This window comes from Drosophila santomea, chromosome 3L, assembly GCF_016746245.2.
Source record: "Drosophila santomea strain STO CAGO 1482 chromosome 3L, Prin_Dsan_1.1, whole genome shotgun sequence".
NCBI lineage: Eukaryota > Metazoa > Arthropoda > Insecta > Diptera > Drosophilidae > Drosophila > Drosophila santomea.
In genome coordinates this window covers 8,994,757-9,022,303 of record NC_053018.2, presented here as the reverse complement: position 1 = coordinate 9,022,303, position 27,547 = coordinate 8,994,757, and the positions used below count along the sequence as shown (strand labels likewise).

At 41.7% G+C, this 27,547-nt stretch overlaps 3 protein-coding genes and 1 non-coding gene across 9 annotated transcripts; 3 read left to right on the top strand and 1 right to left on the bottom strand.

Moving 5' to 3' along the window:
• Positions 1–86: 86 nt before the first annotated feature.
• On the top strand, positions 87–844 carry LOC120447804 (protein FAM207A). Its single transcript, XM_039629375.2, has one exon. The coding sequence runs from the start codon at positions 157–159 to the stop codon at positions 694–696; it is 540 nt and encodes a 179-aa protein (XP_039485309.1). The 5' UTR covers positions 87–156; the 3' UTR covers positions 697–844.
• Positions 845–974: 130 nt separating this feature from the next.
• LOC120447803 (cysteine and histidine-rich protein 1 homolog) lies at positions 975–7,179 on the bottom strand. The gene is made up of 8 exons (XM_039629374.2): positions 6,516–7,179; positions 3,014–3,072; positions 2,808–2,922; positions 2,623–2,746; positions 2,412–2,564; positions 2,073–2,350; positions 1,898–2,001; positions 975–1,838 (listed from the first exon to the last, which is right to left on the bottom strand). Exons 1-8 carry the CDS (start codon positions 6,879–6,881, stop codon positions 1,811–1,813), a joined length of 1,227 nt encoding a protein of 408 aa, XP_039485308.1. The 5' UTR covers positions 6,882–7,179; the 3' UTR covers positions 975–1,810.
• A 553-nt stretch (positions 7,180–7,732) lies between these two features.
• On the top strand, positions 7,733–26,147 carry LOC120447724 (PAN2-PAN3 deadenylation complex subunit PAN3). 6 transcript variants are annotated; one of them, XM_039629261.1, is made up of 14 exons: positions 7,733–7,806; positions 9,762–10,164; positions 20,449–20,525; positions 21,475–21,567; positions 21,921–22,493; positions 22,560–23,031; positions 23,093–23,209; positions 23,621–23,741; positions 23,805–23,927; positions 23,983–24,112; positions 24,183–24,319; positions 24,382–24,573; positions 24,642–24,804; positions 24,878–26,147. In XM_039629261.1, the coding sequence occupies exons 2-14, from the start codon at positions 10,131–10,133 to the stop codon at positions 24,986–24,988; spliced, it is 2,343 nt and encodes a 780-aa protein (XP_039485195.1). In that variant the 5' UTR covers positions 7,733–7,806; positions 9,762–10,130; the 3' UTR covers positions 24,989–26,147. The 6 variants fall into 6 exon arrangements, with proteins under 6 accessions (XP_039485195.1, XP_039485199.1, XP_039485197.1 ...); XM_039629263.1 differs by lacking the exon at positions 7,733–7,806 and adding an exon at positions 7,851–7,869; XM_039629262.1 differs by lacking the exon at positions 7,733–7,806 and adding an exon at positions 9,229–9,291.
• A 1,262-nt stretch (positions 26,148–27,409) lies between these two features.
• LOC120450675 lies at positions 27,410–27,532 on the top strand. The gene has a single exon (XR_005616322.1). It is a non-coding gene; the product is annotated as a U5 spliceosomal RNA (small nuclear RNA).
• The last annotated feature ends 15 nt before the right edge of the window (positions 27,533–27,547 follow it).

The following is a 27,547-nucleotide window of genomic DNA, read 5'->3' as shown; positions in this document are numbered from 1 at the left end:
TTTCAAACATATATTTACCAATAATCATCTTCCCGCCGATAGCCGATAAGCGTTGTGACGGCTATCGCTAACGATAACAAGTGTGGTGACACTGGTTTTTTGGTTTAGCACGCTGCACGTTTGTTTTGATTTTGTTGCCGCAGAAATTGCAGTAAAATGGCAAAGACCAAGAAAAATGTGAGGGCCAAGGCGAAAAGCGTGGTGGGAGCGGCCAAGCAGAAGGCTCAGGACATGCAGGGAAAGCTGCGCCAGGAACGCCTCCTTCACAAGACACTCACGCCCAAGAAGACGATCACCAAGAAGGAGAAATCTGAGGCGAAGCACAAGAAGCTGCTCAAACGATTCGCCGAAACGCGCAAGGATCGCAAGGAGGAGCAGGCGCGCAAGAATCGCGAGAAGACCAAGGTCATTGGCGATCTAAAACCACTCCGGGATGCCCTGCCCTCGCTGCAGGACATCTATAAACTGGTGAAAAGCAAGCAAAAGGATGGTTCAGAACAGGCAGCGCTCACAGAACCAGAGATTCCACTGAGTGCCAACGAGAAGATTCGGAAAAAGCGCACAGACATGGTCAACAGCGTGAAGTCCTTCGAGAAGCTCATCAAGGACAAGAACTTCAAGAAGAATCCCCGCGAAGTCATTGCCTCCCATGTGCGCAACAAGTACCAGGCGATGGAGGAGGACGACGACGAATAGAAGCCTTCAATCACTTTATTTTAAGTCATAACTTTTAAGTACACAAACAAAACAAAGATTGTAAAGAACTATAGACGAAGAAAATATAATACAAGAAAGTCACCCGTTGAGTGCCTCAAAAAATAAAAACCAAATTTATGCTTCGAAACTATAAGAATTATCATTAATTTCGATACTGAACTTAAAAAACTGTAAATAAACTTTCACAGAATATAAGCCATGTGTATGGTAAATGTATCCAGCTTAAATAGCTTGCCCCCAAAAGAAAACCCGCTCGATTTTGTTTATTAAGAAGTATCTTTATTATATATGCATTAGGTATAGTTATCATTTAACGATGCATATAAATATTACATGTACGAATGTAAGTTTGTAAGCATTAAATCGTAAGATGGTCAACAGAACGAGGATTAGACAAGATTTGAACGTGAGGACTCGACTTTTTTTTTTTTGGCGGGGGGGATTTATGTTTTCTTCGGCACGGGCTATGTGATCGTAGTAATCTATAGCAACGTTATAATCATAGAGCGCTTTATATGCGCCTGCTTAGAGTTCGAATTTCAACTTGGTGTTGTTCTTCTTACAGTGAAAACGGAGCCGTGGACTCTCGGTCCTTGCGTCCAAAAAGTTAATCTACAGCTATTTTATGGTTATTATCGGTATTATCGGGTTAGCGTGGGCTGGCTCCTTCCTGTGAGATCATTAAACGCTAGTCAAACACACATCTGCCGTCTTGTCCATCGATCGTATCCATTTCGCCACCAGCACTAACAGTTAAGTTAACATTGCTATTGAAAAGTGTCTCCATAAAATGGCGCTATCTCATGTACAAAATGTAGGCGAATCTACACTAAACTTAGGTTACAACCTACCGCGTTACGTCTGTGTGATCTTGAACTTGATTGAAATATGTTACGACGTTTCTGTGAACGGGTTGTGGGTTATCGGGAAGCGGTTCTCTGTTAGGCTAGGCTCGTGGTTTCCGTTTCGAAGTTTTACATATACATTGATAGAAAATATAAGTCAACTATGTCTAGGTTTTGCACATTCAAGAGTTTGAAACAACAAACTTAAGCTAATTTGAAAATCTTTATCCGCTGCACAGCGAATGTGTTTACTTGTTCAGCAGAAACATGAGCAGGCTGCAAGAGTATATTATTATTATATTTCAGCTTTCAGAAGACTGTCGATGATTACTCACCGGAAGTTAATGCCTTTGTTGGCCAGCATACGGTTGCATTCACTTGAGCCGCTACCCCCGATTCCATCTGGCAATGGCAAGACATAGTACTCGCTTTCGGTACTCTGAAATTGCAGAAAAAGTATAAACACATGACTAGTCAACAGCTCTTATTATAAATATTTGTTATTCTCACCGTCTCGGTGAATTCGTGTTTGTATATTTGTGTTGAAACTTTCATGTCCGAGAAAGGACCCTTCAGCGCAAAGAAATGTATGCTCATGGGCGTGCTGGTCTTGGTCTTGAGGATCAGCTGATAGGTGATGGTCCGTTCGTTGGACTGATGCGGATCGCGCTGGCTGTTATTAATGCGGGCTTTGACCACCCACTGCTGATTGAAGGCCGAGAAGCGGGCCGTCTCGTAAAAAAGCTTGTGCACGTACTCGTCTGTGCGGTACGGTTTCATTTGCAGATCTAAAAGATAGAATGTGAATACATACAACCAGAAAGTATGAGATTTTTATGCCACACCCACCATTGAATATGATCTTTTCGTAGCTAAGCAAGTCAATAAGGGTGTTGAACATCTTCTTCTCTTCCTTGATCCTTTCATCGTGGGCCTCCAGGGCCGCCATTACTTCGTATCCAGACTTCTGGGGATGCAAGCAGTTGCGCTCGTGCTCGTTGGCTATGAATTAATTGGATTATTAGTATAAAATTTGATGCGGGCTAGTCGATGCACTTACTCTCGTGGAAGGGTCCACGCCACTGGCAGCCAATGCGATGATATTTGCATTTGGTCGGGCGCTCCTGGCACTCGTGTTGTTCATGGCGTTCGAGAGATTTGTATGGGAACTCCTTGTTGCAGAACTATATACGAAAGTAGGCAAATTAAGTAATCAGATACAATAAGTAATATAAAACGGCTCACCTGGCACTCGCTGGGCAATTCTGAGGCAGCCTTCTCCACGGCCAAGTTGCGCGAGGCAGTGCTCTTGGAAATCTCCACACGGCAATTGGGGCAAGTGGCAATCTGATCGCGCAAGCTAGAAAAGGGACAACAACCAGGACTAGTTAGTTGGAGTTAGTTGCAACATTGGCAAGGATTTTAGTTTGGTTTCTAGAGTGGGTTCATACCGTCCATCCGCCAGCAGATGCGTGAAACAGGCGGCGCACATCAGATGGCCCATCTGGCACTGCAAATGAAAAGAGCAGAGGGAAAGAAAAAGGCAGTTTTAGTAAATTCACGACTAAGCAATTGAGTGGTAGATGGATAGAGATTGAGAACTAAAACAAAAGTGGAATGAAAATTAACCTGCAATTAAAGAAAAAAGAAGAAAAGTTTTCTATTAGTCAAAATACGGCCTTGTTGCAGAGAGCTTGTATTGAGTTTTTATGGATGAGTGGGGTGGGTAATGTGGTGTTTCTGGGTGGGTTCTTCGAATGAATGAATCTATTTTGGAGTTCTCTTTGGGGTGGGGAAGATGGCGAGGCGTGGAGTTCTTAGCGGGAGGTGATCTGAGGTGAGGTCTGAAAATGTTTAGCTTTGGGGGCTCCGGGTTGTGTGTGGTTTCATTTTTTTGGTTGAAATAAAAACGCTATTTTGTAGTTTGGTTTTATTTTGCATTCTCAAGTTTGCACTCTCCTTTGCAAATTTATTGAATTCAGTTTCACGTTTCATTTTTTGGGGTTTCTTTTTTGTTTGTTTAGTTTAAGATACATTTCAGGGTTTAACTTTAATGCTATTATGAAATCTGTTCTATGTACTTAGCATTTACGGTTACAATCTTGTTTCTTTTTTTTTTTTTTATGTTTTGTTGCGTGTGCTTACAAAGGTTACGAAATTGGGATTATTCACTTAACTAATATTAATCATTAAGAGAGGTACTTTATCTAAAAAAGGCTGCAGCAAAATCGAAATCATAAATAGTTGATAGTTCTGGGTTAAATTTAGCGTAATCATATAGGTGTGGTTACTTTTCTTTTTTCCGTTCAAAGCCAATTACAACGTAGTGGTGTGTGTTTTCAATTGATTTTCGGACATGAGTTGGTCAAGCAATTGATGAAGGGTCGGGAATAGTGGACCGATAACGGCCAGATAAAGTCGAATACCCCGCAGTGAAGTGAAAACTCAACCCCGCCGCTGTAAGAAGCAGTCATAAAAGTCGCCGCATGCGTTTATTTACAATTCGGTTGTGTGGAATGCGGGCCTGTTTCTCTCATTTTGGAATTTCTATATCTATTTTGGGAAATATTCAGCTCCGAAGGAGGCAAGCGATAGTCCCTGGGCACTATTTTGTGGACGGAGTCGCGAGTTCTGAGAGATAAGCAATGCTTTTCTTGTGTATCTTGTGCACATAACAAAATTTTCATCGTCTCGAGGATCGTCCCGAAAGTTTCGAACAAACAACAATAAATATATACGGGTTTCACTGATATCGTTGTTCTTTTGTCTACCCTGCAGATATGAAACCCTAAACGGAATGCATAAAATGACTCCCCCTTAAAAATATGTGTATTACGTACAAATTTGACCGTCAAAACATTAATGTCATGGGATAGGCATGTTATCACATGTTCGTGCTTGGAAAATTCCAAATGTAGTTTTATGTTAGGTCATTTGGAATCTTTTGACTATCGAATCCAATTTTTCTCTGTGCTCTGTGTGTATCTTGTGAAGCATCTGAGTGTTCAAGTGTTTTACTGTATCTTGGCAGTTGAATGAACCCATGAATTCATGTTCTTTGACTGACAATTTATGACCTAGTCTAACTGCAGGCAGCAGCTGCTGGCAGTTCGATTGTTTAATGGAAAATCCTCGGGATTGACAAAGGAATTTAACTCGTTTAAGCGTTTTCTCCACCGATAACAATAACACAGAAAGCAGAAAGACGCAGACACAACAAAACCCAGCTGATGGTGTTTTTGTAGATAGAGAGTGGAAACAGAAGGAGAACGTCAACAGTGTGTACGAAAGGAAATCGCCCGAAAGATCAACGGCAACGGAAAAAAGAACTCAGGTGTGTTTTCAGGTATACCTTTCCTTCACAAACACACATGCACTTGGAACCCGAACTGGAAAAACGAGTTATGTCCAGATTACAGGTCTTAGAACCTGCAGCACGCTGATTCCACAAATTCATCAGCAATTTCCGAGGCATCACTGCATTTCCAATAACAAATATGCGTAGCACACACTCATTTCTTTTCTTTCCTTTTTTTGCTACGTATTTAAAATCGGCAAAAACGTCGTTTCAATTTTCCCCAGGCCTCGAACAGCTGATTTGGCCACGACATTGGCGAGAGCGAGACAACAGCAGCAACGCAGTGGCAAAAGCAAAACAATAACAGAGAGCAAAAATCCGAAGGTGCGTGTGTGTGAGTGTGCAGGGTGCACATACATACATGCATACGGAGAGGCAGACAGACAGACAAACATGCCAATAAAGAGGAGTGGAAATGAAAAAAAAGAGGAAAACAATCGGAAATTATTTTAGCTAATTAATAGTTTCTACGGGTTTCAGCGAATTCCTTCTGGCCATTTAGTATGAATCAATCCACGGTGGTTAGGTCGCGTTATTTGTGTATAGAATGAAACGTTCATTTGATAGTTCTGTGTGGGTCAGCAGTTCTTTTTCATTGTACCGTAATACAAAACCGATTTCAATGACGCAGTTACGGCTGCCTTGGCACATGTGTGTTAGAGAAAGAGAGCAATGTCAACCTACACATACGCCTTACGTAAAAGATCTTGCACATAGGCGCAGCAGGAGGGGGCTGTAGGTTAGAAGGCCCCGGCTTAGTTTTGTTACTATATTTGTGGCTAGGCAAGGCAGTAAGCAGTTGGTTATCATTATAAGTTTCACCCCTCTTCGTTGCACTTCGGCCTACGCCCCTGCAGCATTTGAGACATTTCTGTATTTGTGCATTAAATTCAATCAACGTCAGTTACGGCAACAATGACGACGCCTGCAAAAGCATAAAATGAAAAGGAATGCGGGAACTGGGCCCAAGAAGCGAATAAATGAATAAACGAACGAGGAAGCACAATTAAGAGAATGAAATGCTGGAATTGCTCCGCTGAATTCTTCCCACTTAAAATAGGCCAATGGGGGAAGACATAATACGGACTTCTATGACGCAATACAGAAAATCTGCAGTAAGTGTTACTGCGCAAAAGAGAGTGAGAAGAAAGGGGGGGATAGAGAGATGGGGGGGTCATAATTCATAGTGTGAAATGCAACGGTTCAATTTGGGGGGTTGTTTTCTAAAACGCAATAAAACTGCATTAGTTGGCCGAGAGTGCGACAGGGTCGGACTGCTTATGCTGCGGTTGCGCCCCCCCTCTCTCCCCCTCGCACTCTTTCAATGTTTTCAAGGCGAATAATGCAAGAGTGCCCCAGCTAGACATCTCGCTCTCGCACAGCTGTGTCTTGCTAGGGTGGAGAGAGGGAGAGAGGTGTTTTACTCTTACAGCTGAGCTGCCACGATTTGTTTGTATACAGAATGAGGCGCACACACACACGCGCACTTGCTGTTTTTCTTTTTTTCGCCTTTTAAGCTCTCACTTCCTTCTTTTTTTTTTTCTAGTTTACAAGGGCTCATAGTTCAAGCCGCTGTAAATACCCCAAAAACTCACCTGGTACATGGCTGTCTTGGGCAAGTCCAGGCAGACGGCGCAGCACAAGGCATTGGAGATGCGGTGGGCCAATTTTTCATGCATTCCCGAAGCGGCTGCGGCACTGGAAAGCAAACTGCTGCCGCTGCTGCTGGTGGCACCCCCGTCCAACAACTGTTTCTTGGCCGGAGGCTCTCCGCTGCTCTGCGTGTCCAGCGGCAAGCCCACCACATTGCCGCCGCCTCCCGAAGAGGAGGACGACGAAGAGGACGAAGAGGCCGAGGAGGCGGAACTGGTAGTGGCCACCACCTGGTTGCCGCCCAGGAGCGGTAAGTTCACGGACAACGGCGGCTGTTGGACCGCCGAGCTGGAGGATTCCACCGACATGACTGGAAATTTCCTTGGAATAATTTTTGTTGTGTTTTTCCTTGACACTCGCTTCGTACACAAACTCCCACACAACACGCACACTAGACCACTACACACACACAGGCAATACCCAGGTTGCTTTCCCTCTCGCTCGCACACTCTGTATGGCACTTTCCTTCAATTGCCACCTTTCCCCGCTGTCCGTAACGTTTCGTTCTCTTCTCTGTTCTTTCGCTCAGTTCTGTTCACAAGCTTTTTGTCCGCTGACACGTCCGCTCGCCAGAAGATTTGTTGTCTTTTTAGAAAGTACTATGCGGTGTGACCGAAGGTTTTGTGAAGCTTAATACCAACAAGACGTATCGATGTTAGTGAAATGCCTATCGATGTTTTTCGATTTTCTGTTTTCTTTCAGCCCTACCTGATCGTTAGCAGAGACACCGTGCCATACAAAAAATCCATTATACATGTTCATAAAATAATAATCATTATTTTACACCTAGAGTTACGGTATCCCTTTCCTAGTACCAAGACCAGCGACACAGTTTCATCACAATGATCACACAATCAATGGTTTTGCTTGGAATTGCATCAAATCATTTCAAATTTAGAATCCCGCGCAGATTGCAAAACAAAGTCAATGCTTAAATTTTTTTGCACGATTCGATTATGCTAAATTCAGTATTTTGCAGATCTTTGTGAGGATTTATATTCTGTTTCATCTATATAACATATAACACCATGATTAATGACCGATTTTTTCGTAATTACTGGCGTGGGGAATTCCGCACCCGCCTGAAATTCGGGTGGGTAACATCACAATGAAACATAGATTATCTAAATTTAAAGAAGTAATCCGTGTTTAGTGTGCTGCCCTGGTCGCCGGCTGTACAGAATTCGTCACTCGCGAGATGCGGTCACACTGCTTGCGGCAAACGAAAAACATGTAAGAAATAAGATAATTTGATTTTGTCATTAAATTGTGCAAGAACTTTACAAAATACAACCGGTAGGTTCTTTATAAAATCCCCTCCCGCTAGCTGAACTGTGACTGGGCGGTGAAAATACGCAAGTCGTGCATTTCCCAGCGAAAAATCGCTGTTTTCTTAGCAGACATTTTTGTATCACCTCTCTGTGTGTGTGTGTTTGGCATTTTTTGTGTTTGTGTGTGTGTGTGCAACAGCGGCAGCAATTCGAAAAATAACAAAAGCAAAATGTTGGCTTGTTGAACAAAAAACTATACGTATTTAATATCTGTTTTGCGTTAATAACGGTCATTTTGACAAATTGCGTCTTAAAAATATGGTGATAAAGATGGCTTAAGCTGGGTGTCGGTGGTGGGTTAAAAACAAAATAAAACAAAAAAATAACGAAAAACGGCGTATTAAACTTAATAAATTGACTTTGAATTCAATGTGCCATTATAATCACAGTTTTCGAAAAATAAAATAAAAGCATTTCGAAACATGGCTTAGAAAAAGTTACAATTATAAATAAGTTGACTTGCCGAGTGAATTTTGTTAATTATTTCCATCTGTTCCCACTTAAAAACAATTTGTATACATATGTGTTCTTATTTCCTTTGCTCCTGCTTTTCCTCTTCCCCTTACCATTTCATTCCCTTCCCCGCTGCGCCCTCTTCCCCTTTTCCTAGCCAGCTGTTTGTCGCGTTCCACAAATATGGCTGGAGTGTGGATCGCGTTTGGAGCCCAGGCTCCCACATTTCTCTATGTGGAACGCAACCTGTGGCCAGCTGTTGGGTCCTGTTGAACTCCCCCAGATATATTTACATATACATATATACATTTATTTTTTGTATATATGCATGTGTGTATAACAACGCCAATTGCTAGGGCTTCTGCAAAATATCCTGGCCACTTAAAGTGTTACAGTGCGTCACAGGGACTTTGCCATTTCTAAAAGTTATTGTAATTATTTAATTATATTATATTTTAATACTCCCTAAAATCAGAATTTATGTAAACTGTGAAAGGATATTCCTTAGGAAGAATGCGCATTTTATATATTTACATATCATTTAAAATAGATGACAACTTTTCTACATTCTTGCCAATTTCATGCTATCTAAAATTATAAACAATATTATACTTTATTGCTTTATGCAAAATGGAGTGGCAAGCATTGAAGTCCATGTAACCCCTTGAGCGCGAATGTTTTCCCAACACTCCTCGAATGGGATCCACATCCACTGTGTTGCACACACAGCTGGCAGTTGTTGTTTTTATCCGAGCTCCTGTTCACATACACACATGCACATACGTACGTGCATGTATACAACACTCGGGGGTCGTTTGTGGACTCCATTTGGCTTGGCTGTTGGATCTTCTTTGCGTTTTCTTCATTCGTGCAGCGCCAATCGCGCGGTGTGTGTGTGTTGCGTTTTTCTTATTTGCGAAATCGCAGGGGAATGGTAATGAAAAAATATACAATATAGCAACAACAAATCCTTTCAAGGAACTATTCAAATTCAAGTAATTGCACGACAAATAACAATCGAAAGAATAGAAACAATGAAACAGGCAATTAAGTTCACAATATGTTGGCTTAGGTTCAGTGTGTATGTATTTAGGATTGTGTTAAATATAAAACTCTAAAAATATGAGTAACCAAGTGCAAAATGTAATGAAAAAAGTGTGGAAATGTTAGCAAATATGCGCGCAATTGTGTCTGTATATGTGCAGGAAAAAGCGTCCCCGTACACCCACACACAATCACTTTGGAAAATTTAATGAAATCCGCGCTATACCGCCCTCTCACTCCCACTCACTGTTGCTTTTCGGGATTTCATTTTGTCGCCCCGTTGTGCAAAAACAAACAACTGTTTTTCGCTTACCGTTACTTATTTTAATCCAATGTTCTTCTCTTTCTCGCATTTTACAGTCGACGCGCCTCAATTGTTAATCATTTGCCCGAAAATGCATTTCAACTGCAAAAAACTTACGTGAAAAACTGAAAAAGAAAAAAATATTTTCCAAACGTACGATGTGAAAATGTGTTATGTGAAACTTAGCAGTTAAGCGCGGATTGTATGTATTATTTAAATTTTTGTTTTAATATTTTCTACAAAATAATTTAAAAGAACTGAAAAAAAATCGAAAAAATAACGAAAAAAAAAACAAGAAAAAGTTTTTAAGTCAGTGCATATTAAAACGAATACGAAAACAAAAACAAAGCGTAACGAAACGAGAAGGACCACAAAAAGAAAGAGAGCGAAAGAGGAATTGGCGAAGGCGGGAGCGAGAGAGAAAAATGTCAACGTTCTTGAACAATTTCTTCCCGGCAGGTAAGCAAAAACAAAGCCAGCCAAAGAAAATCAAACACAATCAAACACAGGGAACGTAAGAGCAGAAACACAGCTGGTGGCATGGGCGTAATGGAGGGGGTTTTGGCAGACCCCCTACCAAACAAGTTGCTTATACAAGTTGGGTTTATTGCGTACCAGTGAATTTAGATTGTGATGATATAAATGGTATGTTTTCATAGCAACTCTGCGATTAGTCTTATTAAAGTATGGATAAGTTTACTTATTCAAATCCTTTGCACGCCTCTGGCCGAGTGGCATTTAATTGAAAGTCACCTTTGGCATATTTCATAAGCGTTCTCACCGGGGTCATCCTGTAATTCAATTCTGCGCCTCTCTCTGGTTTTTTTTTCGCTCCACTGGCGGCATGTAAATTGAATTTTCCAACCGAAGCGCATATTGTGATTATTGGCAATTACATGGACGTGACCGAGGAACAAAGGAGGTACACAGTGGGTAGAAAGGGAGATAAGGACGGAAAGGAGTGGCGACTGGGAAGCGAAAATCTGGGCATAATCAATCTGGACCAGAACAATCTATCCACTTCCCTTTAATTACGTGCATTCCTCGCAGCAATACCATCGATTATCGTTTTCCTTGGCTGCTTGTTATTCCTGGAAACGCTCAGATTCCCACTTTTCTGCTCCTTGCAACCCCTCGGGGATCAGGAACAAGTTCCACACACTCTGCATTCACATTCTCCTGCATTTTCTTTGTCCTGCGAAAGAGATGGGAACACAGAGGCCGAGACAGGGAAACTCATACAGGTACGGCAGGAAAAACCACTTCCTCTGCTCCCTGCCCCCTGCCCTTTGCCAAAACCAAAACAATGAGACCAGCACAATGGCTGCTTTCCCTACGGCCACTGAAGCTTGGGATACTCGTTGGGGTAACTTTTGTATAATGTAACATTACCATATTATCCTATTATACCATAAATATTTGATCGTCAACCGAAGATGGTGCAGGATTCTCCAGTTCATTCAGGGTGTTTTTCATTTTATTCGATTTTGATTCACATATCTAGTCATAAAGGATTTGCAATACTTTCAGTAAGACAATAAATAATCAATTATCCTTGATAGCCTTTAAGCCATCCAAGAGAAAATCCCTGAACTACCTGAAAGGGTATAACAACAGCCAAGCAGCCCAAGTAAATTGGCAATAGGGGACAGAGAGGGTTGGCTGTGCTGAATGAATGCACTCGAAAACCCGTTTGCAGAGCCGAAAATTCAGCCCGATCAAAACAACAGCGAATCAGAACTTCAACGCTATCAACAATAGCAGCTCCTTTCTGGCTTTATGTCTTTTTACCTTTCTGGCTTTCTGAGCTGGAGCCAACGGCAGCTGACGGAAACACATTGACTTTGGTGATACGATGATGGTGATACCATGGACAATGCTACAATATGATGGCGCTGCTAACTTCTGGATGGTGCTGCGTGGTCTGTAGGTGCACTGGGTTACCTGTTGATGGCCCTGCCACTCACTCCTCTTCCTTTTCCGATGGTGTCCGTTCTGGTCGAGTGCAGTGGAAAACTGGTTTACCAACTTGCTCCTTCCCCGCGCCCTTGTCCCTCCGCTCTTTTGGGTCGAATTTAGCGTAAACAAGAGAGGTTCCGACGAAATTGGAGATCTTGAGTCTCTCTGTTTATGTGTATTAATTTTTGGCCAAAAGCGGATGAATACACCTTGCTAGAAACCGGAAAACTCCACACGGCATATGGGAAACATATTAAGTTACCTTTAAATATGATATCAGAATCATGGCGTTGGGGACAGTATTTGCCCTTCTTCTGCACAGTTTAAATGCGGAAATGTGACGTAAAAACAAAATTATTGTGCATTCTCGAAGACGTCCTCATTTCGCGTTTAAGCACCCAAAATCATTTTTTTTGCACATAATACCTCGCAGTTATGGGTATTATGAGTCGTATTACTTCATGATTTGTGACCATCATTTCAGCCAATATTCTGTGCCTTTTCGTGTCGTTAGAACGTTTCGTCGCGACGTGAAAAACTGGCGAGCAACTGGTTCTGTGTATATGGCCATCTTTAATGGGGTCTCCAGAGCAGCTGTTGGCCAGTTCTTGCAGGTCTTCCAGCTCCTTCAGCTCTTCCAGCTCTCTGGTTTTCAATCGCCAAACATTCAATTTGGGCCTTTGTTTATAGCCCATAAAACAGCGAAACAACAAAAGGAAAGCGCCTCATTCGTTCGTCGGCTGAACGCTGTGCAAATATTTTCGCTCAACTTTATTGACGCACCAACTAAAAGCACTAAACTAAAGTCCGTCGATTCATCTGCACAAAAAAAATTAACAGAGAGCCGGGCTTCATTTTATTTCTATCAACTTTTTTACTGCCTAACGATTCGTAAAAGGTTTTTGCTTTTGTTCTTTCGCTTTTTATTGTGCGACAAGTGCTCGCAACATGAAAACTGTGTATCGAAAATATAGGGAAAAATGTGCAGGAGCCTGGCAAACTAAAGAGACTATAGAGGCTGAAAACAAAACATAACTATCGATTGATTACTCTTGAGTTGGCTGTCTGCCGCGACAGGAAGCCCGCTCTTCCCTTATTTGTTTACAACATTTCGCGGAAATTGCCTGCAAATAAGTTTTCCATCAGCGTTCCATTTCGTTCCTTCGGTGTTTTTCTCACAGTCTTTGTTTACGCCGCTAAATTTAGTTGTATCAATTATGGAGGGGCTCCACAGAATGGGGCTTGCCATCTTTTATTATTAACCCATCGGGTTTATTTTTAGTTAGTCAGCTTTTTCTTTCGACATGACTCATTTATCGTGTCATTGTTTTTAAGAACGCTATCAAGTCACGATGGGAAATTCATTGATTCCTAGCTAAAATTTAATTTGCATTGAATGTTTGTGAGAAGTGGGGAAAAGAACAGACTAGTGTGACACTTTTCTGACCTTTCTGACGAAAAGTCCAGACAAAAACTCCTACATTGTTCTGATTTTAGTATCCTTATCAAAAATGTGAAAATTGCCATTTAGTACACATTTAATTAAGAATTATCGCGTTTTAAGCGGGGAAATCGCCTTCCATCTCTTTTGTTTTGTGACCCATAATTTAATTATCGCGCTGCGAGCGACATTGCAGACAAGTTGACGTCGCTAATGTGCCACACTTGCCACTTTTGTTTGAGCAGCAGCTTTGACACTAGTTTTTCGCGTTTATTTTTTGCGAAATTCCAAGGCGTCGCGCTGGAAAGTATGCAACACATTCTTTTGTTGGCACGCACCCGACTTTTGCAAATACATATCTTCGCCTTCCTCCTTTCATTTTGGCACAAACGGCTAATAATGACACCAGCATGGTGTTTCCCACGTCTTTCTACGCCTTTTCCCCATTTTTGTCTATTCGCGCCTTCCTGTGTCTTCTTGGCTATTTAATTTCGCATTCGCTTCTCGGCTTGCACAAAAATCACATTGCGCCCTTGGGCCAAAATGCTGTGCACACACGCATTACTCATACGCCCGGGGTGTTCCGCCCATTTCTCATTGCCCACTTCGCATTTGCCGCCCATTATAATGGGATATATCCCCCAAATATCTCGTAAATACGCCGCTGGGCCTGTGCGCCCGCTGTCCTAGTGGCCATAAAGCAATTTGGCCAAGTGCGTGGCCCAAACACGTGCCAGGCCGCACAATATGGCAATCTCGGAGTGGAGGAGCGAGTGTCCGCCGGTTTTATTGCCTCTGGTCGGTGCCATTATCTCCAGTTTCGTGCTGGCGGGCAACGCGGATATCCGGTGCGTTTTCATGCAAATGTAGAGTTATTAAAAGGACCGGATTCTGCGTAAATTGTTCTTGCACTCTGGTGTTTTACGATCCTTGACGAGAGTTAATGGGGAAAGGTACTCGAAACAATAAAATCCTATTATTTTGTTTAAAGGGATATGCATACAAGTATGATAATAAAAGGAGGCGAATAAGAATTGGTGAACCCGATCAATTAGACTTTGTGCACTTTTCAAGTGATAGACTCCAACTGATAATTATCAACATTAATTATTCCTAACTATAAATAATTTGTTATCTGTCCAGGGTGCTTCACCAATTTCCATTATCAGTTCTCGCCCCATTCTTAAAATATTCGAAATTATCGGTTCGGTTCAGTGACTCTCAAACTGTGTTATCACGCGCTCGTAGCTTTTGCATTTTGTTTTGTTTTCTTCGCTGTTCGCTTTGTTGGGGGATTTCGTTTTGTTATTTCTTCTGGTTTTTTATTGTATAAAAGTGTTTGTTTTTGTTGTTCTCGCATTGTTGCGCTTGGCTGTTTGCTTTTGCACTTCGCTTCGTGTTTTTGTGCTGAGAGGTGTTTGTTTTTTATTTCGATTTCTCGCGTCTCTCTTCAAATCCCCGTTTCTCTCTCTCGCGCTGTCTTTTCCTTTGCGCCGCTTGCTTTTTCTGTGTTTTTTTGTTAGTCACTCTTTGGCAGCGGTCGCGAACGTAAGCAAACGGCGGGCTTTTTTCGAATACGCCTGTTTAACCCACGACCGCCCCCTTCGACACCTACGCCCCTGTCTGTGGAATTATCAAATGCGAGTGTGTGAGGTCTGCTTCTGTCTGCGTGTGCCTGTGCTTTTGCGTCTGTGTGTGGGTCTTAACGGTTAACGCGCTGGAAAAGTGGAGCGATAAAAAAAAACAGTTGTGCTTCGGAATATAATGCGTGACATGTGTTAACCCCCCGAGGTAAAGTGTTGTTGCTTCTGCTGTCAATCAGACAAGGGCATCAATCAAATGGTGACTCCGAAACTGAGACACACAGAGAAGAAGAATCCCGCTGAAGGGCAAGGAAGAGGGGAGGTAGGGAGGATAGAGGGAGTCGCGGAGAACTTTCACAATGTGCTCCATTTCTACAGTCGTTCTTCCTTATATCCGACCTCGGCATATTTCTGTGAATAATATTCTTTAGAATTTATTTAGAATTCAAACTTATTTTGTGATAACAGCATGCTGAGATTAAAATTTATGAATAACAAAGTCTTGAACATTCCACATGGCTATTTTCGTCAAACGTGCCATTTAGTCGTATTATATTAATACTTCAAATATCATTCTTTTTTCTAATAATTCGCATGATACCTGTTCGATTTACCGAAGTTTGACTGTATCGCTCTGCCAGTCTGCATATCATTTTGCGGCCCGCTTCACATTTACAACTTCCGCTACTGTTGTCACCCCCACCCACTCCAGACTCCCCGGCCCCTTTGCCACCCCCCTTGTCAGCCCCCAGACTTTTTCTTTGTCAACTCGATGGCCGCATTTCGAAAATTTAAAACTTCGCGCTGTCGAAATCGCATGCATACGAAAATGAATACGAATGGCGAATAAATAAAAAGCGAGTAGGCTTAATTTCGTGTGTACATATTTACACACAATTTACATTTCGTACGTTTTCGTTTGCGTAGTGCCTGTTGTTGCCATTGCTCGTCAAGTTGGGCTTAAAGTTGTGTGATATATGAATGTATTTCCAGCTAGATATTAACTAGCGTCTAAAAAACCCCCCGACTTGACCTTATCCCCCGCCCGAAGCGATTGCAAACAGCTGTTTGGCTCAAGCGTCGATGATTGAAAGCAGCTGTTGTTGCTCAGCGAAAAATTGGGTCAAACTGTTGCTGTTTCTGTTGCTGTTGCTGTTGCCGTGTCTCTGCCTTTTGCCGCTGGCAGTAAACCAACCAAACTTGTCTGTTGGCCAACAAAAAAAACAGAGCTCAGCTTGGCTCAGTTGGTAGCTCGCTGAGGTTAGCTCTGCTTGATATTAGGCTGGAGATTGAGATCGGCTGTAAAGACGATTGTCAAGCGGTCCACGGTGCTGTTGGCCAAGTTTGGAGAAGCGGCCACTAGAACAAAAGTCGCGCAGAAAAGGCATCTCGATCATGGGTTCCCACCAACAGAACTAATTTATTCCTAAACCGCAGCAAAGGAGATTGGTGGGAAAATATTAAGCTACTTTGTAATTCCTAACTATGAGAGCATGATAACAAATTACTCCGATCTCTATCTAAGTATAGAAGTGAAGGAATCTATGAGCACATTAAATCATAACTAAGTATTTGTAGTAAAACACATTTAGCCTTTACAAACTTCGAGTGCTACATAGACACTTAAAATATTCAGCTGGATCAACATGGAAATACTGTCTTAAAAGCAAAGCAAAGCTCAAAGTTCAAGCGTTTTTAGCACTTTTTACCCGTTTTGTCACATGTCTGTAATGTTTCAAGTTGCTTTATTATTATGAGCAATTAGCTTTAATTTTAAAAGCAATTTGTTTGTCAGTAAGCTTTAATTCACTAATACTGGTTTCCAATTATGTTATCATTGCTTACACGCGCACTGGTTTGCCTTAATTAGTTATTTAATCTAATGTATAGTTTGTGTAATGAATTAGCCAATGTAAAGAACTTTAGTCCATACCTTTTATTTATCTTTCAAAACTAGGCTATCAACACTAGGCTATTATTATTTCAATTACAGAAAATGTGCTTGACTTATGGGTCTCTTATCTTTTGACTTTTCAGGTAAAGTGTCTCCTTATCATTTAACCTCAAATGACACTTTACAGGTTTTGTAGTTCTAACTAGAGTTCTCTTGGTTCTGGGTTTCTATCAGTTTCCTTTGATCTCACTACCATTATGTACACCTTGCAGGTAATGCTCTCTATATACTTATGTATGTATGTTCATATATATAATACTGATCCGATTGTGCCAACCGTTTGACTGCGGTTGGGCTGATAATGAAGGCAAAGCCTTGGCTATAAATATTTCATTTATAATGTACTTACAAATGTGTGCGAGTGAATTATTATTACACCGACAGTTTTGCTAGCCATAAAGCGATGGCCACGTGTGTGCGTGAACCCCGTTCTTCTCCCCGTTCCGCCCCTTCACCCCCAATGCGCCCCATTGGATGGGAACTTATAAGATGATCGCTTACAGCCCCTAGCACGCCCCACGCTCATAATTAGAAACCGCAAAATACTAGTTTTGGCGATGGTGATTGCACCGAAAGAAATCATCATGCTTTGGTTTTTACTTTAGAATATATCCCTGACTTTAATATATCAAGATGATGCAAGTGAGTCGCTTATTAAATATTCATCTGTTCAATATCATATACGAAATGATCCCAATATCTGGCAGCGAGTAATCAGAACGCGATGCCCCGCGATCGAGGTGTGTAGGGGTCATTGCAACCGAGACTGGGGGCCTCTCAAACTGTAAGCACTTTTGTGCTGTAAGAGCAATAAATAAGCAAACAAACAAACAAACAAACAACGCCAATGGATTTTCATTGTTCTTACTGCTGCGCGTGTGCCTGCAGAGCTTGAACTTTCCCAGTACAGTGGTGTTTGGGTAGCCCAAACTACAATCATGGGAATATTTAACTATAAGTTCGATGGAGGGAATTATTAGAAGAATTAAACCATTGGGTAACATTATGGTTAGTTCTCGTGTGGAAGCACATGCTGAATATTAAATACTTTAATGTGATGTGTGTTTGGTAAGAGTTTTGGAGATTTTTCTTTAAGTTCTGCCATCTTTACCCAGTGCAAATTGAAGATAGCGCTGCTTGACTGTATTTGCAGCAATATGCAAGCAACAACAGCACCATCTGCAGCTATGACCACATATTTACAGTTAATCGGACGGACGGGCGAGCGAGCGGCCCCACACCACACGCCCACTTTGTCTTCGCCGCTCGTCTGTCATCGTCACACAGTGAGAGCTCCCGCTCTCTGTTGTCTTGGCTCTCACTCTCTTCTGCCAGCCAATGCACAGTGGGATGAAACTGTAACTTTATAACTGCATACATAAATGGGATATATTCCGTTTGAAATTGGATTAAATAATATTAAATTTAAATAGAGTGAGTTGGAGCACCGAAATTCAAACATATATTTTGGAATGTGGCGAAAAAATCATCTTAACAAAGCACATTTGGTACCCCTGCGACCACTGTGCGCAATCGCTGGCTGCCGCGTTTCTCCAAAGCAAAACAGCGGTTGGGGGTTTCAGTTTAGAGAACGCTGCACTGCCGCTCGGTTCGTGGCGCGATCGATGGTCTTGGTTGGTCTGGTTACCCGATTTGAACCGATCCGATGTGTTATTTTCACCGCTTGCATATTCATTACACTTACACAAAAAACAATTACGCGCCTCTGCTCTTTGAATAATAGCAACAAAGTGAGTTGAGCTGGGCGGTAAATGGTAGACCATCCGTACCGCTCTGCCACATCTACATATTCACTTAACGTGACGTAACAGCGCGGTTTTTTGTTATTGTTTTGCCTGCTCCCCAAACGTGTGACTATCTGACTATCTATCTATATACGAATTCGAAATATATACACATGTATGTATGTATGTATCTGAGTGTGGCGTTTTCATGAACGCGTTCGTGATCTTTGAAGCAAAACAAAGCTAAAGCTGTCCATTTCACCGCGAAACGCAGCATAAGGCAACGGCCCAATAATCATCGGTTTTCTATGTGTGAATATATACTGAATACTTATATACATATATGTATAACTTATAACTGAAGACCAAAATTGCTCACGTAAACCCTAAAGTATAGACGTGCCTACATATACATTATTTTTGTGCCGACGTCATGCCAACAAACAAGCAGTGGCCAGCGTTTTATGTAAACTGAGAAACAACTTTGATTCTGGCCATGTTCAAGTAAGTTTCGACCAGCAACACCTGGTTGGTTGGAGGCTCTCAAACTGTGGCCCAGTCCTAACAGGTTATCGCCCACCTTCTCCTTCTCCGCCCCCTAATTAGCCTGCCCAGTGCACAAAATATAAATAAATTAAGACACACATAATAATTATCATTAACATATGTGGGCATTCAATTAAATCGTGTGTGCTTGTTTCGCTCGTGTGTTTGTTTTTCAATTCGAAGTCAAATAAATAAAATCAGGCTACAAATTATTGCTTATATGGCCACAGCATCATCAACAGCAACAATAATCTCACAATTCATAAACAATAAATGGCCTACGAAGTCTAACTACCCTTTAAAAAGAAATATATGCTTCAGCCTACTGATTGCTGCGCAATTATTTTGAACTAACATTCTAAAATGATTTCAGTGTTGTTTTAGAATTTAAATACTTATTAACAATACTGGTAAACCCATGTATATGCACCATGCTTTTTGATAATAGACTAAATCCCCGCAAAACCTATATCAAAAGTATTATAATCCTGTGTCATATGTATTATATTATATTATATATGAACAGTTCTTTAATGGGGCAAAACCAGCAGTACTTGATAAAATAAAGTCAGTAAATGTATTTTCCGCCGTCGCCTCCCTGTTAAAATTGCACAAATAGTGAATACAACCTGCTCCAAATAAATATAAATATTTTTACGTATTCGTCTATATGCTATATAGCGATTTCAAGGCCAATATCACTTGTTTTCTCTTCATACATTGGCAAGAGGCATTGGCCCCGTACCCCGAATCAAATGCTTTGCTTTTGAAATTGAATTTTTCACTTTCGGTTTGTCGAAGGCAAATTCACTTGCATTCGAATTGAATCTCGAAACGAAACGAAGCGAAACAAGTCTGCTTAGCATTGATTCAGCACTCGAATATCTGATCCGGTGGAGAGGGGGTTCCAAAATCAGAGAACTTTGAAAGCAGACCAAGAATTCAGCATAGCACTCATACGTGGATTAGTCATGACGGCGCTGCTTCCGAGTTGTCTACATAGGAGGAAGGTATAGTGATTAACACCTGAGCAACCTGACCGTAACACGCACATACAGACTACATACTACATGCTACTATAATATATGCTGTTGTATTATTATATTTTCTTTAAAATGTGCAAATTGCCAAGTTCTAAGTTTGGCGGCTCAGTTGTTTACCGCAGAAATTGCGTCTTGGCTTTATTTACTGCGACCTGGAGTCGCAAGAGGAAGCGGGAGCAGCCGAACAACAACCGTATATATTGCGCATACTCCAAAAATGTTGGGGCCTACGCGCGTTATCGTCGTATCGATAACTGTGGAAAATAACAAGAATTTTGGTTTGCTTCGAAAGGGAATAACTGTAGGGGAAGGGTGTATAAAGAAGGGGGAATAGTTTGGTGGAGCAGCCTTATCGCGCCAACAGCACACACAAAGTATTCATGTTGATGTTTGTTTAATTGATTTCAAATCAATTATCGGCTGTAACGCAACTCTCTCTATAGTAATTCCCATTTTTCTGCTCTATTTGTAGATACGGCTGCTATGGATCCAATTTTCTTCTCGCCAACGAATGGTATACCGTCAGAGAGTAAACTCGCCACTTATATGGTAAGCTAACTTCCCCTCCCACCCAATTAGCTCTTATCACATTCCCCCAAAACAAAAATAAACCGATTGAAAACAGGGCGATAAGAGTTAAGAGGAAGATTATGATAACACCACCGCCCACCGAACAACCACCCATTGAAAGCAGCTGTTGGCCCCCAAGTTAACAGCTGGCCACGTTTGCTCGAGTATTTTTAATTATGCTTTATTTGTTTTCACTCAATTTACTCGAACCATTTCAGTTTCAACGCTCTGTCGCACATAATATACACTTGACCGACTTTTTCGGCTTTTTTTCAATTTTATTTTCGGGTCCACTGACACACAAAGTGCCATATAAGTCGTATATGCAAGTTAAATATCAATTTGAGTTTTTGCATGGATTTCGTATTCTTTGTGGGGTGTGTTTTGCGAATCTTGAACAGCTCGGCAATTATTAACTATAAAATATTAATGTGCCAGCCGCATAATTGCCATGGAATCGTGCTAATGGAAAAGTATACGGTATTTAATGGCATTAAGTGCTATATTTGCCGCTCAATTCATTTTTACAATGCGAAGATCAGCAAATCTAATAGAGCAATTCAATGCGAATGTCGTGCAACCATGACAAACTTTAAAAAATTCAATTTACACAATTCGAAGCATTAGTTACTCAAAACGTACTGTCTGATATACGAAATTGTGTTATTCAGATAAGATAATGAATGCATAGACAATACAAACACTGGTCGAATCAGTGGTATTTTGGCAAACGGCACTCAAACAAAAGACCCACTGATTCGATTGCAGCATACCACTCATAACTGTAATTTGTAAGGTCCAATAATTATGCTATCTCTGCTATCTTTAATTTTGAACTTTCACTACAACTGAATTTCTCACTTTTTTCTTTGTATCTCTTCGAATCTCAATCTATCCGTGTACTCCGATTTTTTGTGTCTCATCCCAGAATCGACAGAATGTCGCCACACCGAGCGGTTATGGGCTGAATAACGGGTTCTCACTACTTAATTTGGATTCGCCCCTAAATAAAAAGTCCCAGGTAAAGCCGTATATATCTGGTTCCCCTTCCCAACTCTCCCCAATCGTTCTCTGTGACATCCACGAAACGTGTTAGACTAGTGAATGTTTCCGTAGCGGTTTATACTAGCCCCTTAGCGTAGTAGTTAGTTTAGTTACGATCCTATCCATCAAAGTGTACATTATTGTCCTACTGTGTGTTCTTTACAGGAGTGTTTTCATTTTCGATTCGGCAAGAGAGCATATTGAATTCCATGAAGCTCTGCACTTGAGCAAAGGGTTAAGCCCCTTAAATTGACTCTTGCCGAATAAGAAAATCGAAACAATCGTTTGGGAATCATGGTTAATAACTGTCTTTTAATGGATTTCCCATAGGTCACGCCGCAGTCGCCCGAGTTCATTCCAACGCGCATTAGCTCGACACCCAACTTCTACGCACCATATCATAACGCGCCCATGCAATTGAGTAATGGGCTCAACGGCGTCAATGGGTTAACAGCCGCCGCCGCAGCAGCAGCAGCAGCAGTTCCCTCCTCCGCGTCATCGGCGTCCTCCGCCTCGGTGACCATCAGCAAAACGGCCAACGGCGGCGCCTCCATGCTCGCCCTGCAAAAGACCGCATCCATCGCCACTGTTACCATCGCACAACAGCAGCCACAGCATCCACAGAAACAGCAACAGCATCCGCCGTCGGTGGGCGGAGGAGCTGTGTCCGCCGCCTCCGCCCCCATTGCCATTAGTGGCGCACCACCAAATCCCGCCGCAGCTCCGTTCGTCAGCAGCATGTCTCAAACGCCCCTCAAGGGCAGGGGCGCCATGATGCGCCAGGAATCACCCACGGCAGCCATGATATCGGGCGCAGGACCGGGTGAGAAGTCGCCACCGCACGGAATGACGCCACACGGAGCATCGCCAATACCATCAGCGCTGCCCACCAGTGTTCACCAGGTGCGTTAAAATAAACTGCAAGCCTTAACTACTCCCTATTTATCAAGTAAATTCTTAATTCTGTAGGAGAACGTTGGCGGCACCATATACTTTTATCCGACTGCCAGCGCACAGAACAGCCAGCCCGTCGTCAATTCCATGGTGGTGGACGGAACGCATCCGGCTCTGCATGGCGTGAGTGCTGTAACACCGATGAGTGCGGGCGTTCCGGCGTCCATGATGTACACGGGGCATGTGTATCCGGGACCGTCCTCCAACGTGGTCACCTTGCAGCCAAAGACGCTGCTGGAGTCGGCCTTCTTTATGCCCGACGAGATGCGCACCGAAGTCCTTGCCCGCAACGAGATCTCCAACCTGATTATGGACGCAGCGGAGGCTGCGCAGCACGCCCTGCCGCTGGAGGTGGAGAACTACCATGCGTTATATCCCCTGGAACCGCCGGCGCAGCCGATGCACGCCAAGCTCACGTTTCCCGCCACCACTTATAGGGCCACGCACAACACGACGGGCTACAAGTACTGCCTGCGAAGGATACATGGTGCGTAGATAGTAGTACTACCTCAATTGTGCATTAATTAACATTGTAATTGTGCTTTAAGGCTTCCGCCTGCAGTCAACCAAGTGCATGACGCTGGTGGAGATGTGGAAGAAGCTGCAGCACACGAATGTGGTACAACTGCGTGAGGTGTTCACGACGAAAGCATTTGGTGATAACTGTAAGTGGGGAAAGGTCTTTGGAACCATTAGCTATAAGTGTGTGTTTAATGCTGCTGTCCCTGGGAATTGAGGACGTTGTCATCTCTATAATAATGGGGTAATTAGAGTACATTAAGATAATAAGTTTGCTTTATGCCATAGGATTGCCAAGTTTGCCAGAAAATTATTCTATACGTGTCATGCATGCGATTACTGCTGCTATTTATAATTCAGCAGTTTAAAATGCGTAATCTCAACTGGTCAGGGAGTAATTATCACACATCGTTAATCAATCACTGATATAGAGAGCGTTAAACTTGATTCCTTTATAATATTGTGGCTTCAATTAGACTGAAGATGAAGTGGGGTATTTTAGGTAAATTCAAACCTACCTAGTTACCATGTCATTAATGCTTATCGGGCACCTACAGCTTTAGTATTAGTGTACGACTACCATCCCGGCTCACAAACATTACTGGCCAAATACTTCACTCCGGCGCCAGAGACCAACGGGTACACTGATCCATTCCAAGGCGAGGCCCGCCCCTTCAGGTGCGTTTTTCATTGATCATAATCATGTTGTTCCACGAATTATTAATTAATTGCTTATCGCAGTCATAAGAGTAACATGCAGCGAACGAGCAATGGACCGCTGCTACCGGAGGCCACCATCTGGTCGATCATCATGCAGCTGACCGCCGGCTTAAAAGCCATCCACCATGCCGGTCTTGCATGCAAGTATGTAAACCTCCGTGTGCTAGACAGCCAGAAACTAACTGATCATTCTTTTCAGAGTTCTAGATCCCACAAAGATCATAGTGACGGGCAAGCGTGTACGGTTTAGCTCATGCTGCATCTCGGATATAACGCAATTCGATCCGAATGCGTCCAATCCTTTGGCCCTGGTTAATATGCATCAGCAGGTAAGATGGTCTTTTATTTTCCTGCATAAACTAAAACAGAAACTAATTAAACTTGTACACGTGTCTTTAGGATGATCTGACCGCTCTGGGTCGCTTAGTATTAGCTTTGGCCTGCCGCTGCCTTCAATCCGTGCAACGCGACAACGTCCAGTCGAGCATCGATATGGTCACGCGAAACTACTCCACCGATCTGCGAAACTTCATTGTGTATGTAGTCTATTGTATAACTATAGCCACTAAACTATAGAATTAACACGTGTGATTTTCAGTTACCTCTTCACCACCAATAACCGTCGCTCGGTGACCGACCTAATGCCGATGATCGGTGCCCGTTTCTATACGCAACTGGATGCCCTGCAGAGCAAAATTGATATGCAGGAGGACGAGTTGGCTAAGGAGATGGAGAACGGGCGGCTATATCGCATATTGGTTAAACTTAACAGCATCAACGAGCGACCCGAGTAAGTTCACATACAAATTCGCTTATATTTAAACCACAATCTTTACATCAAATATCCACTTTCTACAGCTTTAATCTGGACTGCACTTGGTCCGAGACTGGTGATAGATACATGTTGAAATTATTCCGTGATTATTTGTTCCATTCCGTCACTGAGGATGGCCGGCCCTGGCTAGATCACGCACACATTGTACAATGCCTCAACAAGCTGGATGCTGGCTCCATAGAGCGCGTAAGTAAAGTCGGAAAAGGTCGGCCAGCGGGTTCAGAGATCTCATAAAGCTAACTTGACCCCCATTTTGCAGGTGCAACTGATGTCCCGCGACGAGCAATCGGTACTCATCGTCTCCTATGCTGAACTCAAGAATTGTCTGGAGAACGCCTTCTCCGAACTGATGTCAAGCGCGGCCAACTGAGCAACTCGAGAAAAAACAAACAGCAAACAAACAGAAAAACACGCGCAGCTCACTTAGCCACCCTCCGCACGACCACAAAACGACTACGATTTAACGGATTAGCTACTAAGTGAAACATTCATTACGACTAAGACATTTTGAGAACCATAAACAAGTAAAATACGAAGGTGTTTATTGTTAAGCCAAACCGAAAAAGAAACGTAAAACAAAAAAAAAAAATGAAAACCGATATCCAATGTTATGTTAGCTTTTAACTAAATTTTAGGCATTTAAAACAATACAAAAGGAAACAACCACAACCACAAAAAATAAACCAACAACTTTTTGAAAACGAAATCTCTCCAAAAGAAAAAGCAAAAACACAAAAAAACGCAAACATTAAAAAAAAAGAAGTAAAACAAACTAAAAGCTAAAAAAATTTGAAAAATTTGTTAAAAAATGCAAAAAATACATAAAAAAAGGAAAAAGAAATAACGGAAAAGAGCCGAAAAAAACATGGATCTATTTTTACAGAGCTAAGAGAGGATGAAAGTATTTATAAATATGTATTAAAAATCGAAAGAAAAAAATTGTAAAATTTTGCAACAATAAATAACTGTAATGACAAACAATTGCAACAGTGCAGCAAATCGTTGAGCAACAACAAAAAAAGATAAATTCAATGCAGAGTAGATGGATAAGGATTATGAGAAACGTAGAGAAACTAAGAAAGTGAACAAGGAACCACATCAAATGTTTATAAAGCATGTCTGACAATGATCGCCTGCCTCTTCTCCCCTACAGTAAACAAAAAATATATGGAAAAGAAGTTACGAAATCGAAAAGAATTGGATAGGAACAGAAAGCGAAAGCGAAAGGCGCAGACGAGCTAGAACGACAGCCGAGAACGTTTTTTATTTTTCAAACTGTATTTTTTATAGCGAAATATTTTAAAATGGAAAAAACACAAATTTTCTAAATGCAATTTAAAATGTTTACAAAAACCAAAAACGAAATGAGATGAGAAACTATGTATTTGTAAAGAAAATGTAAATGTTGGTTCATGGAACATGCAAAGCGACGCACAGCGCGACTCTAGAAAGTAGCTCAACGAGATACTCAAATCTTAATGAAAACTGAAACTGAACTCTAAAAAAAAAAAAAAAAACTGAAACCAAAACCGAAACCGCAACTAAAATCGAAAAGAAATTGTCTAGGCCAATAGCGTGATATGTACATACATCCATTTTGAAAGAGTCTGCGACACGCAATATCTACATTCGAACCATTTGTGTTGGTCCATATTAAGAAACGCTCTCACATGCCGATCAACGATCCAAGTGCATATATGTGTATTGCCACGCACGCGCTGAACATCCGAGTACAATATTTTGCTAATGAAAGTCTGTCTCTAGTTGTAAAACTCCTCCCCGCTATATTCCAATCCACTCCAGAAGTCGCGTTGCGCCTGCGCGGCCGCATATCTCCCAACCGAAGATGGAAAGCCTATCGAGATCGAGTCAAATATCGTTCGAGAGATCGGGGTTACTAAAAGGCTTCAACTACTCCGCACCACCAACAGATACCAAATCTCATGAAAGGGAAAAGCAAGGAACTTTTAAATACATTTAAGTACAATTTGATTTCAAGACTCGTAACAACTGCATATGGATATCATTTTTTGTTGCAACGAAATAACGACGATGAGAGAAAGAAATCTAAAGGATCCAATTTTACAGAGTCCACTCACAATTCCTCTAAGCAAAAGTTTCCAATTTTGGCAATTCTATCCTAAGTGTTATAAAAAATGAAAAAAATATGCAAATCAGTAGATGGTTCGTTTACCAGCTTAGTGTGATTTATAATAATTTTGTACTTGTTTACAACTCGATTTTTATAAGATCTGATCAAATGGTTCATGCACTTCAGTTTAGTTTTAATTTTACAATATTTTTCTTGATTTTGTACACTTTTGTACTTTTATCTCTCTTTCCGTTTGTCAAGATTACTGCGTACTTTATTTTTTAAATTATTGTGTATGTACATCAACGTAAGACTAATTATTTAATTGAAACGAAAAACGAAATGTATAAAACTTTTTCAGAAAACCAATAAAAAAAATAATAAAATTTTTAAATCTTGTGTGTTTGATTATTGTGATCATTAAAATTGGAATATAAGATTTACATATATATATAGAAGTTTGGGATGCATACAATAAACGAAGAAAATTGGGCGCATGCGCACAACCATCGGAAAATTCATATCACCACAGGGCGCATTTCAAACAGCGCGCCCACAAATCCCTTATCAAGGGTGGTTCTGTTTCAGCCCAAAAGAGAGCAATAGTTTTCAGCGCGAGGCGACCGTGCCGGTGTTCGTATAATTCCCAACATGTTAAAGCAGTCGCCACATGGAGTAGCTGGTAAAAATTGTCGTCAAGCACTCTGGTTTCTCTTCAATTGTCGAATAAATCTTTCGCCTTTTACTAAAGATTTCCGTGGAGAGGAACACTCTAATGAGTCTAAAATAATTTTTTAGTAGTGCCCTGTCGCAAGACTGGGGCCATCAAAAATAAAT